General features: G+C 35.1%; 1 protein-coding gene across 6 annotated transcripts in view; it reads left to right on the top strand.

The window, feature by feature from the left end:
- The window catches only part of HYCC2 (hyccin PI4KA lipid kinase complex subunit 2), a 97,640-nt gene that overhangs the window by 23,725 nt on the left and 52,758 nt on the right, over positions 1-21,157 (top strand). For 5 of the 6 annotated variants that reach the window (XM_077747643.1, XM_077747644.1, XM_077747645.1 and 2 more), the window contains exons 2-4: positions 9,026-9,125; positions 18,514-18,598; positions 19,755-19,856. In XM_077747643.1, coding sequence (XP_077603769.1) covers positions 18,548-18,598; positions 19,755-19,856 — 153 coding nt within the window. In that variant the 5' untranslated portion in view covers positions 9,026-9,125; positions 18,514-18,547. Of the gene's footprint in view, positions 1-9,025; positions 9,126-18,513; positions 18,599-19,754; positions 19,857-20,599; positions 20,656-21,157 lie in introns of those variants that run through there. The other variant, XM_077747646.1, reaches the window with a different exon arrangement.

Below are 21,157 nucleotides of genomic sequence, written 5' to 3'. Positions count from 1 at the left end.
GTATGGCCTTTATTATGTTAGGATAGTTTCTTCCTTTTTTTTGTTGTTGTTTACTTTTTTTTTTAATCGAAAAAGGTGTTGAATTTTGTCACATGCTTTTCTTGCATGAATTGAGATTATCATGTGGCATTTTCCCTTCATTCTAGTAATAGGGTATATTACATTTTTGTATGTTTGACCCATCCTTGCATTCCAGTAAAAAAATCCTACTTGGTCATAGTATATAATCCTTTTAATATGCTGCTGAATTCTATTTGCTAGTGTTTTGTCGAGGATTTTTGCACTGACATTTATAAGAGATATATTGATCTGTTGTTTTCTTGTATCTTCATCTGGCTTTGGTATCAGGATAATACCGGCCTCATAGAATTAATTATGAAATATTCCTTTTTCTTCTGTTTTTTTCAGACGTTTGAGAAGGATTGGTATTAGTTCTTTAAATGTTTGGTGGTATTTATCAGTGAAGCCATCAGGTCCAGGGCTTTTTTTATCAGAAGATATTTGACTGCTGATTAAATAAATCACTTTACTAGTTATAGATATATTCAGATTTTATGTTTCTCATGATTTAGTCTTGGTAGATTATTTCCAGAAATTTGGTTCTCCAGTTTATTGGTGTACAATATTTCATAGAACTCTCATAACTTTTTATTTCTATAGAATCAGTAGTAGTCTTACTCTTTTCATTTCCAAGTTTAGTATTTTATGTTCTCTTTTTTTCTTAGTCCATCTCACTAAACTTTGTCAATTTTCTTAATCTTTTTTTTCTTACAAATAGTTTATTGTCAAATTGGTTTCCATGTAACACCCAGTGCTCATCCCCACAAGTGCCCTCCTCCATGCCCATCTCCCCCCTCCTCTTCACATCCATCAGTCCTCGGTTTGTTTCTCAACATTCAAGAGTCTCTCATGGTTTGCTTCTCTCCCTTTCCCCCACCAAGGACCAGCTTTTGGTTTTGTTGTTTTTCTCTATTGTTTTTCTGTTCTCTATTACATTTATCTCTGTTAATCTTTATTTTTTTTAAACTCAGACTTACATCATCAATGGATTTTCATTTATTTACTTAAGATTTTAATTTTTTTAAATGTTTATTTATTTTTGAGATAGAGAGGGAGAAATAGAATCCAAAGCAGGTTCCAGGCTCTGAGCTGTCAGCACAGAGCCTGACATCGGCCTCAAACCCATAGACCGTGAGGTTATGACCTGAGCCCAAGTTGGACGCTTGACCAACTGAGCCACCCAGGGACTCCCAATTTTTGTTATTTTCATCCCTCTGCTAGCTTTGGGCTTATTTTTTCCTTCTTTCTTAAGTTTCTTTCTTTCTTTTTTTGTTTTTTTAAGTTTACTTATTTGAGAGAGAGCAAGCAAGCATGTGCTAATGCATGTGTGGGGGAGGAGTAGAGGTGGGGAGAGAGTCCCAAGCAGGCTTAGTGGTATAAGCATGGGGCTCAATATTATGAACCTGAGCTGAAATCAAGAGTCTAATGCTTAACTGACTGAGCCACCCAGGTGCCCCTTTTTCTAGTTCTTTAAGTTGCAGAGTTAGGTTGTTGATTTGAGAGCTTTCTTATTTTTTAATGTAAGCATTTATAATTCTAAATTTCCTCATTAGCACCACTTTTGCTACATCTCATAGATTTTGGTATATCATGTGTTTATTTTTCTTTGTCTCAAGTATTTTGTAATTTATTTTGTGATTTCTTCTTTGGATTGTTGGTCGTTTTTAAATGTTTTGTTTAATTTTTACAATTTTATGGATTTTCCCATTTTTCTTCTGTTCACTTCTGACTTACTCCTGTTAATGATCCCAGAAGATACTATGTGTAATATCTGTTTTTCTGAAATCTATTGGTATTTAATTTGTGTCCTAACATATGATCTATCTTGGAAAGTGGCCCAGTGGTACTTGAAGAATGTATCTGTTTTTGTTGGGTGGAGTGTTCTGTATATGTGTGTTAGATCTAGTTGGATTATTGTGTTGTTTACATCCTCTGTTTCCCTAATTTCCTTCTGTCTGCTTGTTCTGTCCATTATTGTGAGTGGGGTATTGAAGCCTCCAAATATTGTAGAACTATTTTTCCCTTCAGTTCTGTCAGTTTTTCTTCAAATATTTTGGTGGTCTGTCATTAGGTACATAATGTTTATAATTGTTATGTCTTCTTGCTGTATTGAATCTTTTATTACATGCCATGTCCTCCTTTGTCTCTTTGAATTAAAGTTTATTTTGTCCGATATTAGTATAGCCATCTTTGATCTCTTTTAGTTACCATTTGCATGGACTATCCTTTTCCATTCTTTTACTCTCAGTCTGTGTCTTTGGATTTCAAGTGAGTCTTATAGTTGGATCATGTCTTTTTAATCTATTTTGCCAAATTCTTTTGAAGACTTTAATCCATTCACATTTACAGTAATTACTGATTACTGATAAGAAATTCTGTAGTTTTGCTATTTTCTACATATTTTATATTTTTTGTTCCATATTTCTGCATTGCTTTAGCATTTAGTTGATTGTTTTAGTGAAAATTTTATATTTATTTCTCAATTCCTTTTGCGTATATTCTATAGCTGATTTTGTGTGTATATATGGTTACTGTGGAGGTTGCATTTAATATCCTAAAGTTATAACAGTGTAATTTGAATTTGCACTAATTTAACTTCAGTAACATAATAAATCTCTACTTCTTTATAGGTCCATTCCCACCCCTTTCAGTTGTTGATTGCATCTTTGTACATAAATAATTCTTTTAAATGCATTAGTCTTGATCTAGTTGACAACAAAGTAAATGTCAAGGTAGGTAACTGTATATTACCTCACTGTGCAATCGTGACAATCTTTTTATGATACTAAGCATGAGACAGTCATAATTAAATTAACCTCAGTGTCTCTCAAGTACATGGGACATAAACGAAATAGTCATGTAAAACTTGTACTTGAGCAGATGCAGTTTTCCTCCTAAGCATCTTTTACAAATTAAGAAGTGTTTGCAAATAAATAAATGTATTAGTTTCTTAAATTATGTCGAAAACAAAATGTGGACACCAAAGTTACCATAATACTAGCTTTTAGACTAATAGTTGTTTCTTTTTAATGTATTAGTCTCCTAAATCGTGTACAAAAATGGTTATAGGGACACCTGGGTGGCTCAGTCAGTTAAATGTCCAACTTCAGCTTAGGTCATGATCACAACAGTTCATGAGTTTGAGCTCCATGTCGGGCTCCGTGCTGGCAGCTTAGAGCCTGAACCCGGCTTCGGATTCTCTGTCTCCCTCTCTCTGTCCCTCCTTCGCTCACACTCTGTCTCTCTGTCTCTCTCAAAAAAAAGTAAATAAACATTTTAAAAAATGGTTATGTCATTGTTACAATAGTATTAGCTTTTATAATGGCCCATGTATTTGCCTTTGCTGAGATTTTTATTTCTTCAGACAGCTTTGAGTTTATTGTCTAGTGTCTTTTTATTTCACTTTGTAGGATTCCCTTGAGCCTCTCTTGTAGGGCATGTCTAGTGGTAATGAACTCCCTCAGCTCTTTTAAAATCTGGGAATATCTTATTTCCTATCTCACTTTTTTTTTTTTAATATTTATATTTATTTTTAGGAGAGAGAGAGACAGCGTGAGCAGGGAGGGTCAGAGAGAGAGGGAGACACAGACTCTGAAATAGGCTCCAGGCTCCAAACTGGCAGTCAGCACAGAGCCCGACGCGGGGCTCGAACCCACGAACCGCGAGATCATGACCTAAGCGAAAGTCGGACGCTTAACCGACTAAGCCACCCAGGCGCCCCTCCTATCTCACTTTTGAAGAATAGTTTTGCCAGATGTTGGATTCTTGGTTGCCTTTTTTTTTTTCTTTTAGCCCTTAGAATATATCAGCCTTCTGGGCTTTAAAGTTTCTTATGAGAAATCTCCTTATAGTCTTATTAAGGGTTCCTTTGTATCTGACAACTCATTTCTGTCTTGCTGTTTTCAAAATCCTCTTTGTTTTTCAACAGTTTGATTATAATGTGTCCCAGTGTGGGTTTCTTTGATTCCTCTTAATTGGAGTTCATTGAACTTCTTGGATGTTTGTAGTCGTGCATTTCATCAAATTTGGGACGTTTTCAGCCATTATTTCTTTAAGTATTTTCTCTACTAGGGTGCCTGGGTGGCTTGTCAGTTGAGCATCCAACTCTTGATTTTGGCTCAGGTCACAATCCCAGGGTCATGGGATTGAGCCCCACATTGGATCTGCCTAAGAGTCTCTCTCTCATTCTCTCTGTCTCCCCTTCTTTCTCCTCCCACTCCCACTCCCCTCTCCCTTGCTCCTGTTTTCTCTCTCTAAAATTAAAAAAAAAATTAACAATAAATAAATAAATAAATAAATAAATGAGGATTTTCTCTACCTCTTTCCCTGTCTTCTCCTTATAAGACTTCCACAATGCATATCTTAATCTACTTGTTGGTGGACAGGTCCCTTAATCTCTGTTCACTTCAGTCTTTTTGTGTTTTTATACAAGATAATTTTCATTGTCCTACCTTGAAGTTTATTTTTTTATATAAAAAATTTTTTTAATGTTTATTTATTTTTGAAAGAGAGAAGGACAGAGCATGAGCAGGGGAGGGGCAGAGAGAAAGGGTGACACAGAATCAGAAGCAAGCTCCAGGCTCTGAGCTGTCAGCACAGAGCCCAACGCAGGGCTCAAACTCATGAACTGCCAGATCATGACCTGAGCAGAAGTTGGACACTTAACCGATGAGCCATCCAGGCACCCTTGAAGTTTACTTTATTTCGTCTGGCTACTCAAATCTACCTTTGAGTCCCAGCAGTGAAATTTTCATTTCAGTTACTGTATTTTTCAGCTCCAGAATTTTTTTGTTTTTAGTTTTTCTGTCTCTTTATTTATATTTCCATTTTGTTCATATCTCATTTTCTTAACTTTCTCCACATACTCCTTAAATATCTTTAAGACAGCTGTTTTAAAGTCTTTTTCTAAGATATCTGCCGTCAGGTCTTCTTCAGGGACAATTTTCCTTTGAATGGGCCACACTTTCCTGTTTCTTCACATACCTTGTGAGGTTTTTATTGTTGTTGTTGAATGCTGGACATTTGAATATAACAGTGTGAAACTCTGGAAATCAGATTTTTACCCTTCTTGGGGTTTGCCATTCTTTTTGTTCCCTCCCTCCCCCTCCTTCCTTTTCTTTTTCTTTTTCTTTTGTTTTTTTTGTTATAGGCTATCTCTGTGCCAAGAGTCAGCCTAAGATGTAAACTTACAGTCTTTTCTGTGTACATTCTGGGCATGCTTGATCACTTTCTATTTTTCCCCGTCTTTGATGTCTGGCTCCCAAAAGGGGAGAAAGAGAAAAGCGGAGGGGGGAATATGGGAACAGGCCCATGAATCCCCTGGAAGTCACTTTAATGGGAGGGGTGAGGGTTGCAACAATAAGGGGAGATGGAACAACAGTGGTTGCCCAGCTCTTTTTCAGTACCTCCATGATCAGAAGCAGCAGTCAGCTATCACAGCACAAATATATGGTATTTGTTAGACAGAGTCCTATTTGCCCACCCTGGTTCCTGCAAGCTGTTATAGAAACATGTGCTCTGCTCCTTGCTGTGTGTTTCAGGGTGGGGGATGGGCAGCTGTTGCTGTGCTAAGAGCTGAAATTGACCAAAATTAATCACAATTAAAATAAAAACCACAAGTCTTTCCATGGAAGTTGCAAGCATTCAGTAGACTTCAGAATTCCAAAACAGATTCTACAAATATAATTGTTGTCTAGATGCTGATAGATTCCTGGTGCTCTTTACTCTGTCATCTTCCCAGAGACCTCTCCTCCACCTTAATATTTTAAAGTCTTTTGTTTTTTGATGTTTATTTTGAGTGAGTGCATGTGCATGTGTGCATGCACTGGGGAGGGGCAGGAGGGATGGGGGGGAGAAAAAGAACCCCAAGTAGGCTCTGCATTGTCAGCCCAGAGCTTGACATGGGTGGGGGTCAGTCGAACATACCAACCGTGAGATCATGATCTGAGGTGAAACCAAGACTTGATGCTTAAACCACCGTGCTGCCTAGGTGCTCCTCCTCCACCTTAATTTTTAAAATAAACATCGTGCTTGATTTTTTAAAAACATTTTTGAAGTTTATTTATTTATTTTGAGAGAGACAGAGACAGCTGAGTGGGGAAGGGGCGGAAAGAGAGGGGGACAGAAAATCCCAAGCAGGCTCCAGACTGTCAGCACAGAGCCCCTATGTGGGGCTTGAGCCCAGGAAACCACGAGATTGTGGCCTGAGCCAAAGTAGGACGCTTAATTGACTGAGCCACCGAGGGCGCACCTACCTTAATTTTTAAAGGAAATTTTTGCTGGTCAGTTAAAGGATATTTACTATATTCTAGATTGGCAGTTCTTTTGTCCTTTTAACTACCATTCTGTTATATCTTGGCTTCTTTTGTTTCTGTTGAGAAATTTGCTGTCAATCTCACTGCTTCTTTGAAGGTCAACTGAATTTTTTTCTGNTTCTTGATCCATTCGTCCGTTGATGGACACTTAGGCTCTTTCCATGTTTTAGCTATTATGGAGTCACTCATTCCTTTTATAATTTGATGATGACACGCTGGGTATGGTGTTTTTTGAGTAATTCTGCTTGGAGTTGGCAGAGTGTCTTGAATCCCTGAAATGATTTCTATCATCAGTTTTGTAAAACTCTGTTATTCTTAGAATGTTGCTTATATCTTTCTCCTCTTGTCTGGAACCTCAATTGTATGTATAGTAGACATTTTGAGCATGTTTTCCATTTATCTTAAACCTCTCCTCCAACTTTTCCCCTCCCTTCTACTCTTCTTTCCTACTTTCTTTCTCAAGCTATAGTTTGGTATTTTTTATTGACTTACCTTCTAATCCTATGATCTGCTGTGACCAGTTTGCTACAAAAGCAATATATTGAGTTCTTAATTTCATATATTGTATTTTTCAGTTTTAGAATTTACATTTAATTTTTTTATATATCCTAATTCATTGGTGAAATTTTCCACCTCATCAATTTTGTAGATTTTTCACTCTATTTAGTATGTTATTTGAGAATTATTTTATTTTTTAATAATATTTTGCTATGATACTAATTTTTTTAAAGTTTTTAAGTTAAGGGGGAGAGAGAAAATCCCAGGCAGGCTCTGTACTGTCAGCGCAGAGCCCGACACAGCGCCTGAACCCACAAACCAGGAGATCATGACCTGAGCTGAAACCAAGAGCCAGATGCTCAATGACTAAGCCACCCAGACAGCCCCAGAATTATTTTAAATAGCTGTCCTTGTGTGTGAACTTTATTGTTGGATTATCTGTGGATCTGATTCTGTCTAGTTTTCTCTTAATTATTGATCATGTTTTTGTCACTTAGCATATTTAGTAATTTTTGATTGTGTGCTATACTTTGTATATGAAAGAACCATAGAGGCTTCAGACAGTGTTATCCTCCTGATGGGGTTCCCTTTTTTTTTTTTCTGTTGCTCAAATGGCTGAGAGGCTTATTACTTCCAATTTATCAGGGGTTGAACTTTTTTTTTTTAATGTTTTTTTTTAATGTTTTTTTAATTTATTTCTAGGCGAGAGAGAGAGACAGCATGAGCAGGGGAGGGTCAGAGAGAGAGGGAGTCACAGACTGAAACAGGCTCCAGGCTCTGAGCTGGCAGTCAGCACAGAGCCCGACTCGGGGCTCGAACCCACGAACCGCGAGATCATGACCTAAGCGAAAGTCAGACGCGTAACCGACTAAGCCACCCAGGTGCCCCTGGGGGGTTGAACTGTTTTAAAGCTATGTTAAAGTTTAATAAAACTCAGTTTCCTATCCTTTGCCCTATTGGTTCCCCCCACCCACCCACCTTAAATTGAGAACCTAGTGAGTATGTGTATCCTTAACCCTGAAAGATTGTTGGAGACCGATCTCTACAGAGATTCCTAGTATAGCTCTTTAGTCAGCCTGCTTACACTGCTTCAAAATCTGGCAATTGTCTTGGTGGCTCCAAATTTCCAAGGTATAAAAAGAGAGGTTCCTTGACATCAAATGCCACTTCCCAAAGTATGACCAGTTTCTTGCGTATCTTTCCAGGGGTATTCTCTTAGTCCTCTTCAAGTTTTTTCACCCACTTGAAGAACTCATGAAATGAAAATCTTACGTGATAGTCGATAGATAAGAGATAAAAAGTCAGCTGCTATGGTTGGATTAGGAGACCCTGACACATCTTTACTTTGAAAAACATCAGAGACTTTGTGATGATAATGTAATTTAACTCCAAGAGAATTTTATTGTGGTATTATTTGTATTTTTAATCATATTTTGTTAATGAACATATTTTAAAATGTTAATTTTTGGTGTTTTAGATTTTAAAGTTGTGATACAACTTTGAATTAAAGTGGTAGAGTATAATGTGGTCAGCAGGTACTTGAAAATATTTTCTACTTTCTGAGTAAAGTATACTTTTAGCAATTGAAAAGGGTTCTCCTTGATTTAATATCTTTTAATATGTTTTTGTACCAAAAATTCAAGTAATAGCATTTTCTGTGTTCTTTTTAAAAATGATAAAATTTTCAGTTCTGTGAAACTCATCCAGAATCATAATATAGCCATTGATATTTACTATTTAAGCTTGATGTTATACTGCATATTGAAATTTTAATGATGTGTGTGTGTGTGAGAGAGAGAAAGAGGTCACTAACATGTTCCGAAAGTTGGATTCATAGAATTTTTTACTGAAAAGGACTGAATTTTATAGATTATTCAAGTGAGGCTCCATAATATTTAAGTTACCTACTCAAGGTCTTATAATGGAAATTTGAAACTAAAGCTCAAACTTCGTTTCTCTAAATCTGCTATTTTTTAAATTTGGTTTAATGATGGTGCACAAGTATATGCTAGTCATTATAGAAATTTTTTAAATCCCTAATTAATCTGAAAAATAAATTGTATTATAAATGTTTTATACAAATTGTTTCTTATTATAATAATTGAGAATATTATCTCAATTATTTCACAGTTTTTAATTTTTATTTTTTATAGAGCTGGAAAATATTAAAGTCTCAACAAATGAATTCCACACTTGAATTCTGCCGCATTCCTGTGCCACCTCCTCCTTTAGAAAACTGATCTTAGAACAGAGGTAAAATTATGACATTTAACTTTTTAAAGGATAAAGAATGAATTTTTCCATAGAATTAGACATTTTAGAATTTTTGGTCATCTTTGGTGGATAGCTTTTATTTACTTAGCAATTTTATCTAAGGAACTTGAACTAATCACATCTTAATTACTGCCTTTGAGTTTTACTTTTGAAATACTTTTTAGTAGTTTTTAATAGTTGTGACTTTTAACCTTCTTATTGCCTAATCTTTCTAGTTACTGAATAATTGAACTTACTCAGCATAATTGTATTATGTAGGTACATTGAGATCATTCCTATCCAGTAGAATTTCTGTGATGATGTCTGTGTTCTCCAGTATGGCCACATGTAGCTACTGAGCACTTGAAATGTAGCTAGTGCAACTAAGGAATTGAATCTTTAAATTTTATGTTATGTTATGTTAAGTAAATTTAAATAGCCACATGTAGCCAGCGGCTACCGTACTGAATGGTGCAGCTCTAGGGGTTTTTTTAGAGAAGTTGGTATTTACAATAAGTGCACATCTGGAATGCTCAAATTTCAGACTTGTACCTTGAAATATTTTCATAGTTGTTGGCCTAGTTTGAAAACTTGCAGTAGCAAAACCATTTTTTGCTGTTTCCTATGTTTCCCTGATAATTGTATAGATTTGTTTATCCAATAATTTTGGTCTACCAGAAACCCTCGAGAGCAGTTATCATAATTAGTTTTGCTCACAGATGTGTTAACTTATTTAATCTTAAAAAAAAAAACCCTTTGACATAGGTACTTACATTATGCTCCTTTTATAAATGAGGAATTTGAGGCCATAAATTAGTTAAGTAATTTTCCCATAGATACATAGCTTGTAGGTCATGGAACAAGAATTTGAACTCAGACAGTATAGAGCTAGACCCCCATACTCTAACCAGTAGGCTGTACTGCCTCTTTTAATCTGATTCTTTAGAAATTGACAATTTCCACAAAAGATACATGCTTACTGTCAGCTGAGACACAATTTGTACCTGTGTAGACAATGGACAGCTTATTGTACTTGGATGAATTTGCTTCCTGGCAAGTAGTTACTGACCTCCTTCAGATCACATTCCAGCAGTTTATTATTGTTCATTATGTTATATTCAGGGCTTGCCAATAAAGGTTGCCATTACCATGGTCATCAAAAATATTTATTTTCTGTATATCTTTTTACTTTGTTAGATACTCTGAAAGTAAGGCACTATGGGCCCAAATTGAGCTGCATGCTGGAAATCAGCTTGATTTTTGCTTTTAAGACTTTAATTTTTTAAGTAATAGTTTAAAAAATTTTATTTTAACATTTATTTATTATTGAGAAACAGAGACAGAGGATGAGCATGGGAGAGGCAGAGAAAGGGGGAGACACAGAATCTAAAGCAGGCTTCAAGCTCTGACCTGTCAGCACAGAGCCCAATGCAGGGCTTGAACTCACAAACCATGAGATCATGACCTGATCTGAAGTTGCACACTTAACCAACTGAGCCACCCGGGCGCCCTGTAAAGTAATCATTTTTTAAAGTAATCTCTAGACCCCACGTGGGGCTTGAACTCGTGACCTCAAGATCAAGAGTTGCATGCTCTACCGACTGAGCCAGGCAGGCACCCCTTGATTTTTGCTTTTAAATATACTTTTTATATACCAGGTAATGGGATAGGTATAATATACAGTAGGAAAAAAATCTACGGAATTATACATTGTCTGGTTAAATAAAAGGAAAATTTATAGTACATTTATAACTATGTTCATAGTTATCTCCAGATACTAAGATACTGAGAACAGTTAGGAAATTCATATTTACAAAATTTCTCTGTAACCAGTACCATTCTATTTTTCAAATGAAGGTACTCAAATATTTTTAGGATTTTAGATGTAGTAAGTAAAACTAAAGCTCAAAGGATTTAATTGATTTGTCCGATGTCACATAAGCAGTGTGGTTCATTGATTCAACAAACACACATTGGTACCTGCCATTAAGTACAGATACCATAGTATGTTTGTTAGCTTTGAGTACATAGTGAACACTCAAATGTGACTAAAACAGAAATGGACCATTTTCATATAACTTAACAATGTGATAGGGAAGATAGATAATAAGTAATAAGATCTAAGAAGCAAGGTGTAAAAATCCAAAGCTCTAGGAAGAGAATGAACCATGTTTGTTGGAATGGAAAATAGTAGAGAAGGAAAAAAGGGATGCCATTTAGACAAAGTGGTCAAGAAAGGCCTGCTGAGATTAACAGGATTAGAAGCCCACAATTTATAGTAGGACAGCATTCTAGGCTGGAAACAATCCCTGGGGTAAAGAGGTGCATGAAGTTATAGAAAAAGAAAGCATATGGCCAGGACGTAGAAAACTTTGGGGAGTAAGAAAGGGGCCAAGGTATATTTTTCAACCATAGGTTTTGGAATAGGCATTAAATTAAAATCCCAGTTTATCAGTTCAACTATGTTACCTTGTGTGGGTCACTTGTCCTTATTTACACTTTAATTTTCTTATCTATTAGTTGGGAAAAACAGAGGCCGTTTTATAGTACTGTATATGGTATCAGGAAAATTAAGTATATAATACTCGTAGCAAACATTTATAGTATTTAGTTGTGATAAGAACTATTTTTTTTTTAAGTTTATTTATTCTGAAAGAGAGCTAGAGAGCAAGTTAGGGAGGGGATGAGAGAGGGAATCCCAAACAGGCTCCATGCTGTTAGTGCAAAGCCCAATGCAGGGCTCAAACTCATGAACCGCGAGATCGAAAGTCACCCAGGTGCCCCGATAAGAACTATTCTAAGTACACAATAATTATATGAAATAAGTTCTGTGTTGCTATTACCTTCTTTTTGAAATCAGAGAAATGAGGTACAGAGGGCTTACATAAAGCTAGTAAGGGAGTCAGTGGGTTTAAACATAGCTGTAGTTAAGTACCCTTAAACTTAGACAATCTACCTCCAGATTGTTTATGCTCCGAGTGTGTCCGGGTAATCCCTTACGTGGGTTTGTGTGGTCAAAATTGTTTTTTATATTAATACTAAGACAGTATTTGCTGCCTTCATTGTCATTCTCTGATGGATATACAGTGAAGTTTTTCAGCAACAGATTGAACGCAGAAGTAATTATGAGATTTGCAAAAAATGTCAAACAATAAACACTACTCTTCTCACCAAATTTGCTTTTATTTTGGAAAAATAAAATTTCACTTCAGAACATTATGTCCAAAAAACCTACTATGTTAACATGTAATGGGCTTATTTTTTAAAATGATTTAATAAACTTTTTAAATGTAAGAGTGAAAAGGGGTTCTGAAGCAAAAAGTTGATTTGCTGCTCTAAACACTAGATTCTACTGCCATATTAAATCAGATGAAATATAGAAAACAACTGATTCAATGTTCATACTTCATAGGCTCACTAATAATTTACATTTTCCTTTAAAAATTGTTTTTAATGTTTTTTTATTTTTCACACACACACACACACACACACACACACAGACATGAACGCACGCACAGTGTGAGCAGGAGAGGGACAGGGAGAGAGGGAGACACAGAATCTGAAGCAGGCTCCAGGCTCTGAGCTGTCAGCACAGAGCCCAACATGGGGCTCGAACCCATGAACTGCGAGATCATGACCTGAGTCAAAGTTGGACATTTAATTGACTGAGCCACCCCTGCCCCTACTTTTTCCTTACCTCTAAGATAATTTTCTTCACGTTATAACATTTTTGAAATCAGGATGTGTCTTGGGTGAATAAACTTCAGCAACCAGACAAGTAAATTGTGAAACAGCAACAGTCATCCTTATTTGGATGACTATTGCTACTGGTATGTTGGTACTTTGAGATGTTAGCTTTGTGTATTCATTATTCATTTATCATTTCAATTGATATTAGTAGTACTATGTTGGGTTACATTTTTTTATATAAAAATGTTTAATGTTTATTTTTATATTAAAGTTTTGAGTTTCTTTAAATTATTGCTTAATTTATTTATTACAGATATTACTAATCTGTAAATTATTGCTTAAAATGTCTGTAAAAACCACAGTGTAATACAGCTTTGCAGTGAATAATGGTCTTAGCTGAAGATTTCCTGACACATGCCAATTAATTCAAAGAGAAAATTTGCCAAATCCCTCAGTCTCTAATTTCAAACCTGGGAGAATATCCACCTGTCAGAAGTTTTTGGGTGCTTTTTAAAGAAGATATCAACTTCCAACCATATTTAATTTGGAAAAGTAAAATTATTAAGCTTAATCACATAGAAAAAGCAGGCAGAAATCTCAGGTTTTATTATGGCCAAAATAGAACTGTCATTATTGAAGGTGCTAAATAAATGAGTTCATAAAGGATAATTTAAAAAGTCATATGTGATTATATGGATAAGCTTATATTCTTTTCCTTTAGTTAAACTTTTTTCATTTTAATAAAGATTTGTTTCTCGTTTTCTACTATAAATTTGTTAATAAATTACAGTCTTAAAATTAGTAGTGTTGTAGAGTTGAAGAAATATAGTGGTTTTTGATCTTAATTATTAACACCACTGTATTTCTCTATCTAAAGGTATTACCTTACAGTCATTTTAAAAATAATATTGGTAGAAACTAAAGTGATTTGATATACAAATTTGTCATTATAGGAGAGATTAGGTAAGAATTTAAAATAAGAAATTTAATCTGGATTTTAGACTTTTTTTTTTTTTGCTGAATGATTACTTGGGGAGCTTTTCAAAATATGTATTCCAGGCTCTATATCAAATAGGGATTCTGATGATATATATATCAGATTAAAACGATTTGTGGGTTTTTTTGAAAATAATATTTGGGTTTCTTTTTTTATTTTAAAAGCAATTAATGTTCTTTGTAGCAAACTGGAAAAAATATTAACTATAGGTGCTTTTCCTTGCCCTTTTCTATAAAGTAGTAGCATACATTTTAAAAAACATCTAATCCTTTATAGTTAGAAAAAAGGTAACTTACTTGTTTATAAATTTTTCCTAAAACAGAGAAATCTTGATTTGAATCATTTTTAGTATTTTAAATATTTATGTTAAAAGCTTGTTCATTTTGGGGGCACCTGGGTGGCTCAGTCAGTTGAGCATCCGATTTGGTTTAGGTCATGATCTCAAGGTTTGTGGGTTTGAGCCCCACATCAGGATCTGTGTTGACAACTCAGAGCTGGGAGCCTGCTCCAGATTCTGTGTCTCCCTCTCTCTCTGCTCCTCCCTGGCTCATGCTGTGTCTCTCTCTGCCTCTCAAAAATGAGTAAACATTTAAAAAAATAAAGAAGTTGTTCATTTTGATTTTTTAAAGTTTTTATTTTTATGTAGAAATAGTTAGCTAGAAAACACAATGAAGGGGCACCTGGGTGACTCAGTCAGTTAAGCATCCAACTCTTGATTGCGGCACAGACTAGGATCTCATGGTTCCTGGGATTGAGCCTTGCATTGGGTTCTGCCCTGACATTGAGGAGACTGCTTGGGATATTCTCTCTCTCTCACTTAATTAATAAATAAATAAATAAATAAATAAATAAATAAATAAATAAATAAACTTGAAAAAAAAAAGCATAATGAAAAAGAATCACAGTCACAGCAAGATAATATAAACCATACTNAACCATATTGTAATCAACTTTATTGGAAATGTGTTGACCTCTGTGAAGAAAAAAAAAAATTTATATCAAGATATATAGAAGAGCATTTTTTATAAAGAGCAATGCCATGCATCTATCTGGGTTAACTCAATGTTGTAGAGATGTGGTTTGGAATTGATTTGTAAACTCCGGTGAGAAAGGAGTGTAGGAAAGAGACTTATCAATATAATTCTAATACTCTTCTGAAAGAAAGAAGCAAGCAACAATAAACACATTTTTAGGAAAAGGAATCTATATATAAGAAAGGATTTGTAATTTTTTTGAGCCACAGTAATTAAAACATTATAGTTCTGGTACAAAATTAATGGGAAAATAGCTCAGAAGTAGTTCCCCTGGGTGGCTCTGTTGGTTAAGTGTCTGACTCTTGATCTCACAACTACCATATCCTAAATACCCTAGAGTATTTGGACAATTGTTTATAAACATTTTTTTCTTGAGGTATAATTTATAGAGTCAGAGACACATTAATCATAGTTCTGTCATGGAATCCATTTTTAGGTGAAGAACGAGGTTTCAAAAAGTAGTATCACTTAACTAATTATTGTTTAAAAAAAAGGAATTCTGACATTGATTTGAGCAATCATAATAAATGTAGGAAACTTACAAAATTATTTCTTTGAGGGCATTACCATTTGGATGTATGGTTGTGCTATACTTTGTGAAGTTATTTTTTTTATTTTTACTTATATTGAGTGAGAGAGAGAAGAGAGAGAGAGAGAGAGAGAGAGCATGCGTGCAAGTGGGGCAGGGACAGAGAGCAGAGAGTGCAGATCCGGCTGCAGGGCTTAAGCTTACAGACTGTAAGATTATGACCTGTGTTGAAACTGAGAGTCGGATGCTTAACTGACTGAGCCACCCAGGCTACCCTGTGAAGTTATTTTTTGAGTCTTATTTCTTCAGCAAGAGTTTTGTGACTTTGAGTGTCCATTTCTGTTAATGAACTTTACTTGATCGGAACTCCCAGAAATTATTTTCAAGATTGTGTATCTATCGGTATTGTATTTATCTTTTTATGTAGTGTTTACTAATCCTTTGTTTCTTAAAGGTTATTATGGAACATTTCAAACTTATAACAAAGTGATGATATTAGTGCAATGAAATATATACCAATTACTGAACTTGAATGGTTATTCATAGTCAATCATATTTCATCTATACCTAATTAGCTTTCCTTCTTTGGCTCCCCCTGCTCCTACTCTGTTTGTTTGTTTGTTTGTTTAAATTTTTTTAGAGGGAGAGCAGGGGGAGAGGAGCAGAGGGAGAGAGAGAGAATCCCAAGCAAACTCCATGCTCAGCATGGAGTCCAACATGGAGCTTGATCCCACAACCCTGGGATCATGACCTGAGCCGAAATCAAGGGTTGGGCACTCAACCTACTGAGCCATCCAGGGGCCCCTGCCCTGATTATTTTAAAGCGAGTCCTGACACATTTCACCAGTAAATATTTCACTACGTAACTTTAAGAAACAAGCACTATTAGGGGCGCATGGGTGCCTCAGTCAAGGCTGTATGGTACTGTCATAAGGATAGATAGATAGATTAATGGAGTTGAAATGAGAATCCAGATGGGGCGCCTGGGTGGCTCAGTCAGTTAAGCGTCCGACTTCGGCTCAGGTCATGATCTCACGGTTCATGGGTTCGAGCCCTACGTCGGGCTCTGTGCTGACAGCTAGCTCAGAGCCTGGAGCCTGCTTCAGATTCTGTGTCTCCCTCTCTCTCTGACCCTCCCCTGTTTATGCTGTCTCTCTCTCTCTCTCAGAAATAAATAAAACATTAAAAAATTTTTTTTAAAAGAAGCACTATTAAAAAAATCTGTAATACTGTTATCAAATATAAAAATAACCTGTAATTATTCCTTAATTTTATATCATCAAATAACCAGTCATGTTCCGCTTTCTCCAGTTGTGTCCTACTCTTTTTAATTTTTTGAATCAGAGTCCAAAAAAGATTCATAAGTTGGTTATTGATATTTTTGAGTCTCTTAGAATCTGTTAGGTTTTCCCTACTATCTTTTTTCTCTTGAAATTTATTTGACTAAATTCATCAGTCATCTGATGAACATCTTAGCAGTTTGTTATTTGAAAATAAAGGGAATGCCTTACTCCTCTTAACAGCATTTGCTATTTGAAAATAAAGGGAATGTCTTACACTTCTTCATACTTCTTCTTTACATAGTATTTGATATAGCACATTATAGAGAGACATTAAAAATACTTTTGGAATTGAAGAGGGATACTTAGAAAATCTGATTCCTTTTTTTAGGGACAAATTTAGTGTGAAATTTGACACACTTTTAGGAAATATTATCTTTTTAATAAAGAAACTTTTATTTCAGTTGCTTTGAAGACATTACTCTCCCCCTCAAAGAAGTTCTTAATTTCTTCTAGTTTTTAACTTTTTTTTGAACATTTGTTTATTTTTGAGAGAGAGATAGAGTGTGAACAGGGGAGGGACAGAGAGAGGGAGACAGAGGATCCAAAGCAGGGTCAGCACAGACAGCAAAGACCCCAATGCAGGGCTTGAACTCACAAACCATCAGATCATGACCTTACCTGAAATTGGATGCTTAACTGACTAACGCCACCCAGATACCCTCTAGTTTTTACCTTTTGAGCCTTTAAATTACATTAAAAACCAATACCTTTTTATTGTCTTTCTCACTTTAAAAATATATGCTATTTTTATTTTTTTCTGTAAATCAGAGTTGTACATAATTAGAATATCCTAAGTTTTCCTTACTTCAGAAGTAAACACTTGAAAGAGTTTAGTGGATATATGCTTCCAGGCTTTTTTCACATTTTATATAGTTTTTTAATGGAATTATAGTTTACATAATTGTACAACTTGATTTTTCTACTTGAATATTTTTCCATTATAGAAAAAATATAAATCTACATTCTTTAAAGGCCTTATTTCTATAAACATTTATAATCCGTGTTCTGAATATATGACCCTTGATTTCTAGCTTTTCTATACATGTCGTTTATAATTTATCAAGTTTTGTTCTATGAAATGTAATCTATTCCACTTGTATATTTGGCAGAAGCTCTAAGCATAGACTATTCATTTGTCTTGGGTAATGTGCAGTTTGGTTTTACTCAGTAAAACATGTTTTCTTGGGTTTTTTTGTTTCATCCAAAATCTGTTTATTGGGATAGTTTCTCACTCATCTTGAGTCCCCGTGCTTTAAGGGCTGCTTCTCTCTGAAGGATTTATACCCTGCTTTTCCTCCTGTAGGTTAGCAGAGGACAGTGGAACAGCCAACTCACAAAACAACTATTTGTGCGTGGCTTAAGATGGTGGTGATTTTGTAGCATCCTGGGCACTTCATGTCCATGAAGTAGTTGGGGCCCTGCACCAGGCACTTCTTGTGCTTCCTCTTCTCTTCCAGGACGGGTGGAAGAGGTCCTTTGCAAGGGGCATTTTCTTGTAAGGAAGTCATCACCACTGGAAAGTCAATAAACTTGTTTTTGTCACTTTGAAATATAATTGTTGGGTAAAATACAAAAGTATCAGGAAAAGAAGTTTCAAATATATCACTAAAAATAAGAATTTATTTCTTAAAAATAAGTTTTGCTTTAATTGATTTCTAGTCTAAAAGTAAGCCTTCTTATCTAAAATATATACAAGGTTAGTTTCTCTGTTAGTGAAAGATACACATCATTTACCTTTGGTAGTTTCTTTAAGTACATGATGTCATCCTCAAGTTTGGTGCTTTTATTCTTTCAGAGATTAAAAAAGAAAGACTAGAAGGTAGAAGAAGATGCTGGGATCTGAACGTGGTGTTGTGGAGGAATGGTTATCAGAATTCAAGGTATATTGGATTGGGGATAAGAATGTATTATATGTTTCTATATTTCCATAATTCAAAAGTGAATATGTGTTCTATGGAGAAACTGAAACAAATGTTATGGTATAAAGTGGAAATGGCAAAATATGAAATAATGTGTTTCTATAATTGTAACTCTTTAAAAAGGCACTAAGGTGAATAATGGCTAGAAAGTAATATGTAAAAATAAAAATAGTTGTTAGGATTGATGAGGGAATATATGAATATTTAAATATATTCAATAAAAGAGGGGAAGCTTCCAAGCTTTAATAAGACACAGACATTGGATTTATGCCTTATATTTTTATTTCCTGTAATTTAAAATCATTCATTGATTTGATTTAATTTTTTTTTTTTTTCTGAAAGAGAGACAGCATGAGCAGGGGAGGGTCAGAGAGGGAGGGAGACACAGAATCTGAAGCAGGCTCCAGGCTCTGAGCTAGCTGTCAGCACAGAGCCCGATGCGGGGCTCGAACCCATGAACCGTGAGATTATGACCTGAGCCGAAGTCGGACGCTTAACTGACTGAGCCACCCAGGCGCCCCTGATTTAAAACTATATCATTTCTGAACTCTCTGGATGTTTCGTAAGTATAAAATGCAAGAATTAAAATATGTTCTAGGAGCACTTATGTGGCTCAGTTGGTTAAGCATCCAACTCTTGATTTCAGCTCACGTCATGATCTCATGGCTTGTGGGTTTGAGCCCCACATTGGGCTCTGCCCTGAGGTGCAGAGCCTGCTTGGGATTCTCTCTCCCTCTCTCTCTGGCCCCCTTCCCTCCCCTAAAATAAATAAAACTTAAATACACACACACACACACACACACACGTACACGTATATATGTATATATTCTATACTTATGTTTTTTAGACTAGTGTGAGGTGACCCATTTCAGCAAAACTTGGTATAATGTGTGATTTCTAATCATTTTTCATGGTTGACTAGTTAGAAGAATGGTATACTGTAACATCCTAACTTACTTTATTTTATTAATGCTCATGGATAGTTCTTATATTAATTATCTTTACTTTTCTTAGTTGACTCTATCACAAATCTTTTCAAGAGGAACTGAGGTAAAATATATTTCCTGACTTCCCAAATATTAAGTTTGCTTTTGATTTCCTTTGATGTTTCTTCTAGGCATTACCTGATACTCAGATCACCAATTATGCAGCAACTTTACACCGGAAAAAAACACTGGTACCAGCCCTCTATAAAGTTATTCAAGATTCAAATAATGAGGTAGGAAAGTTTATAAGAAAAATAATTTCAACATAGTAGAATAAAATATGTGTACTAAAACACATATGTAAGTTTTGTAGTTTTCCCCCCTTTTTTTTTAAATCCTTCTTATGGGACTGAAAAACTTTCTTTCTACTGTTTTTCATTCTGATAGTTGCTTTGGCTTTCCCTTTGCCTTCCCTCTTTATATTTTTAAATGAGTTGATCAAATTTGTTTCTTTTGAGGACTATATGTTTTGGGTCTTGATTTGAGTGACCATCATCTCAATAAATTACTTAGTTAATTTGAAACTTTTTTGTGTTACCTGTTTGGGATGTTTCCTTTTCTAGAATCCAAATTTGAGCCATGCACTGATTCAGCGTTTTTTATTTTAAGTATTGTTTGCAGTTATTTTATTGACAGTATAGAACTGTATATATTACTCTAATCAGTGAACTCAAACTGGTAACATAAACTGATGCTGCTAGTAAATTTAGCTTGAAAATGATTGGACAAAAAACTACTTAGCCTAAATAGTTAAGATCAATAAACTTAGAATAAGAGTTTCCTGTTATTCAGCTTTGTGATAGAAAAGGGAAAAAAATGGAGCTATGGAATCTATATGTTAACTTATGCAAAATACACACATTATCTTTCCATAAACACAATAGTATGACATGTAGTTTTATCACCACTCGATTCATGTATGCTTTAAAATGAAAATGAAAGGAACACACAGGAAAGTAGCTTCTTATCTTCCCAGATACAGCCTCCAAGAGTGCCTCTGCTGTGTACTGGAGTGAGTTTGAAGAAGTACAGGTAATCATCTCCTAACCAGCAGCTTAATTTAAAGTGCATCTTAATTTTTGTCCTACCACTAAAAGCTTGCTTTATTGACCTCTTTCTTTCCTATCTCATAAACTTGGATTGGCTCTCAGTTAGGCTTGCATCTGTTGCTATAGCAGCAATTGCAGGATTCATTTGCTGCTTTTTCTCTTGCTGTGTATTTATGAATGTTTTATAACTTTAGGTGTGGTAATGTATATATATTCATATCCTTTTTGGTTAGACGTTTTCAAAATTCTGTTTGAATAATGAATGTGTTATTTCCTGCCCCTTGTTTTGCACTGTTTTAACACTTAAGCTTTGCTTTATTAAAATTTGTTTAATGCTTTCTCTTTAGATTGTAAGCTCTTCACGAGCAGTGGTCATATAGTCTGTATTTGTTACTTCCCTAGAATACAGTATATTATTATATACATAATGAACACTTCATAAATATTGATTGGAAGAATAGTGAAACACAAAATGAGATTCTAAA

The sequence above is a fragment of the Crocuta crocuta genome, unplaced genomic scaffold (assembly GCF_008692635.1).
Source record: "Crocuta crocuta isolate KB4526 unplaced genomic scaffold, BGI_CrCroc_1.0 scaffold159, whole genome shotgun sequence".
Taxonomy (NCBI): domain Eukaryota; kingdom Metazoa; phylum Chordata; class Mammalia; order Carnivora; family Hyaenidae; genus Crocuta; species Crocuta crocuta.
Note: the sequence above shows the minus strand (reverse complement) of the source record. Positions and strands in the feature narration are given on the sequence as shown.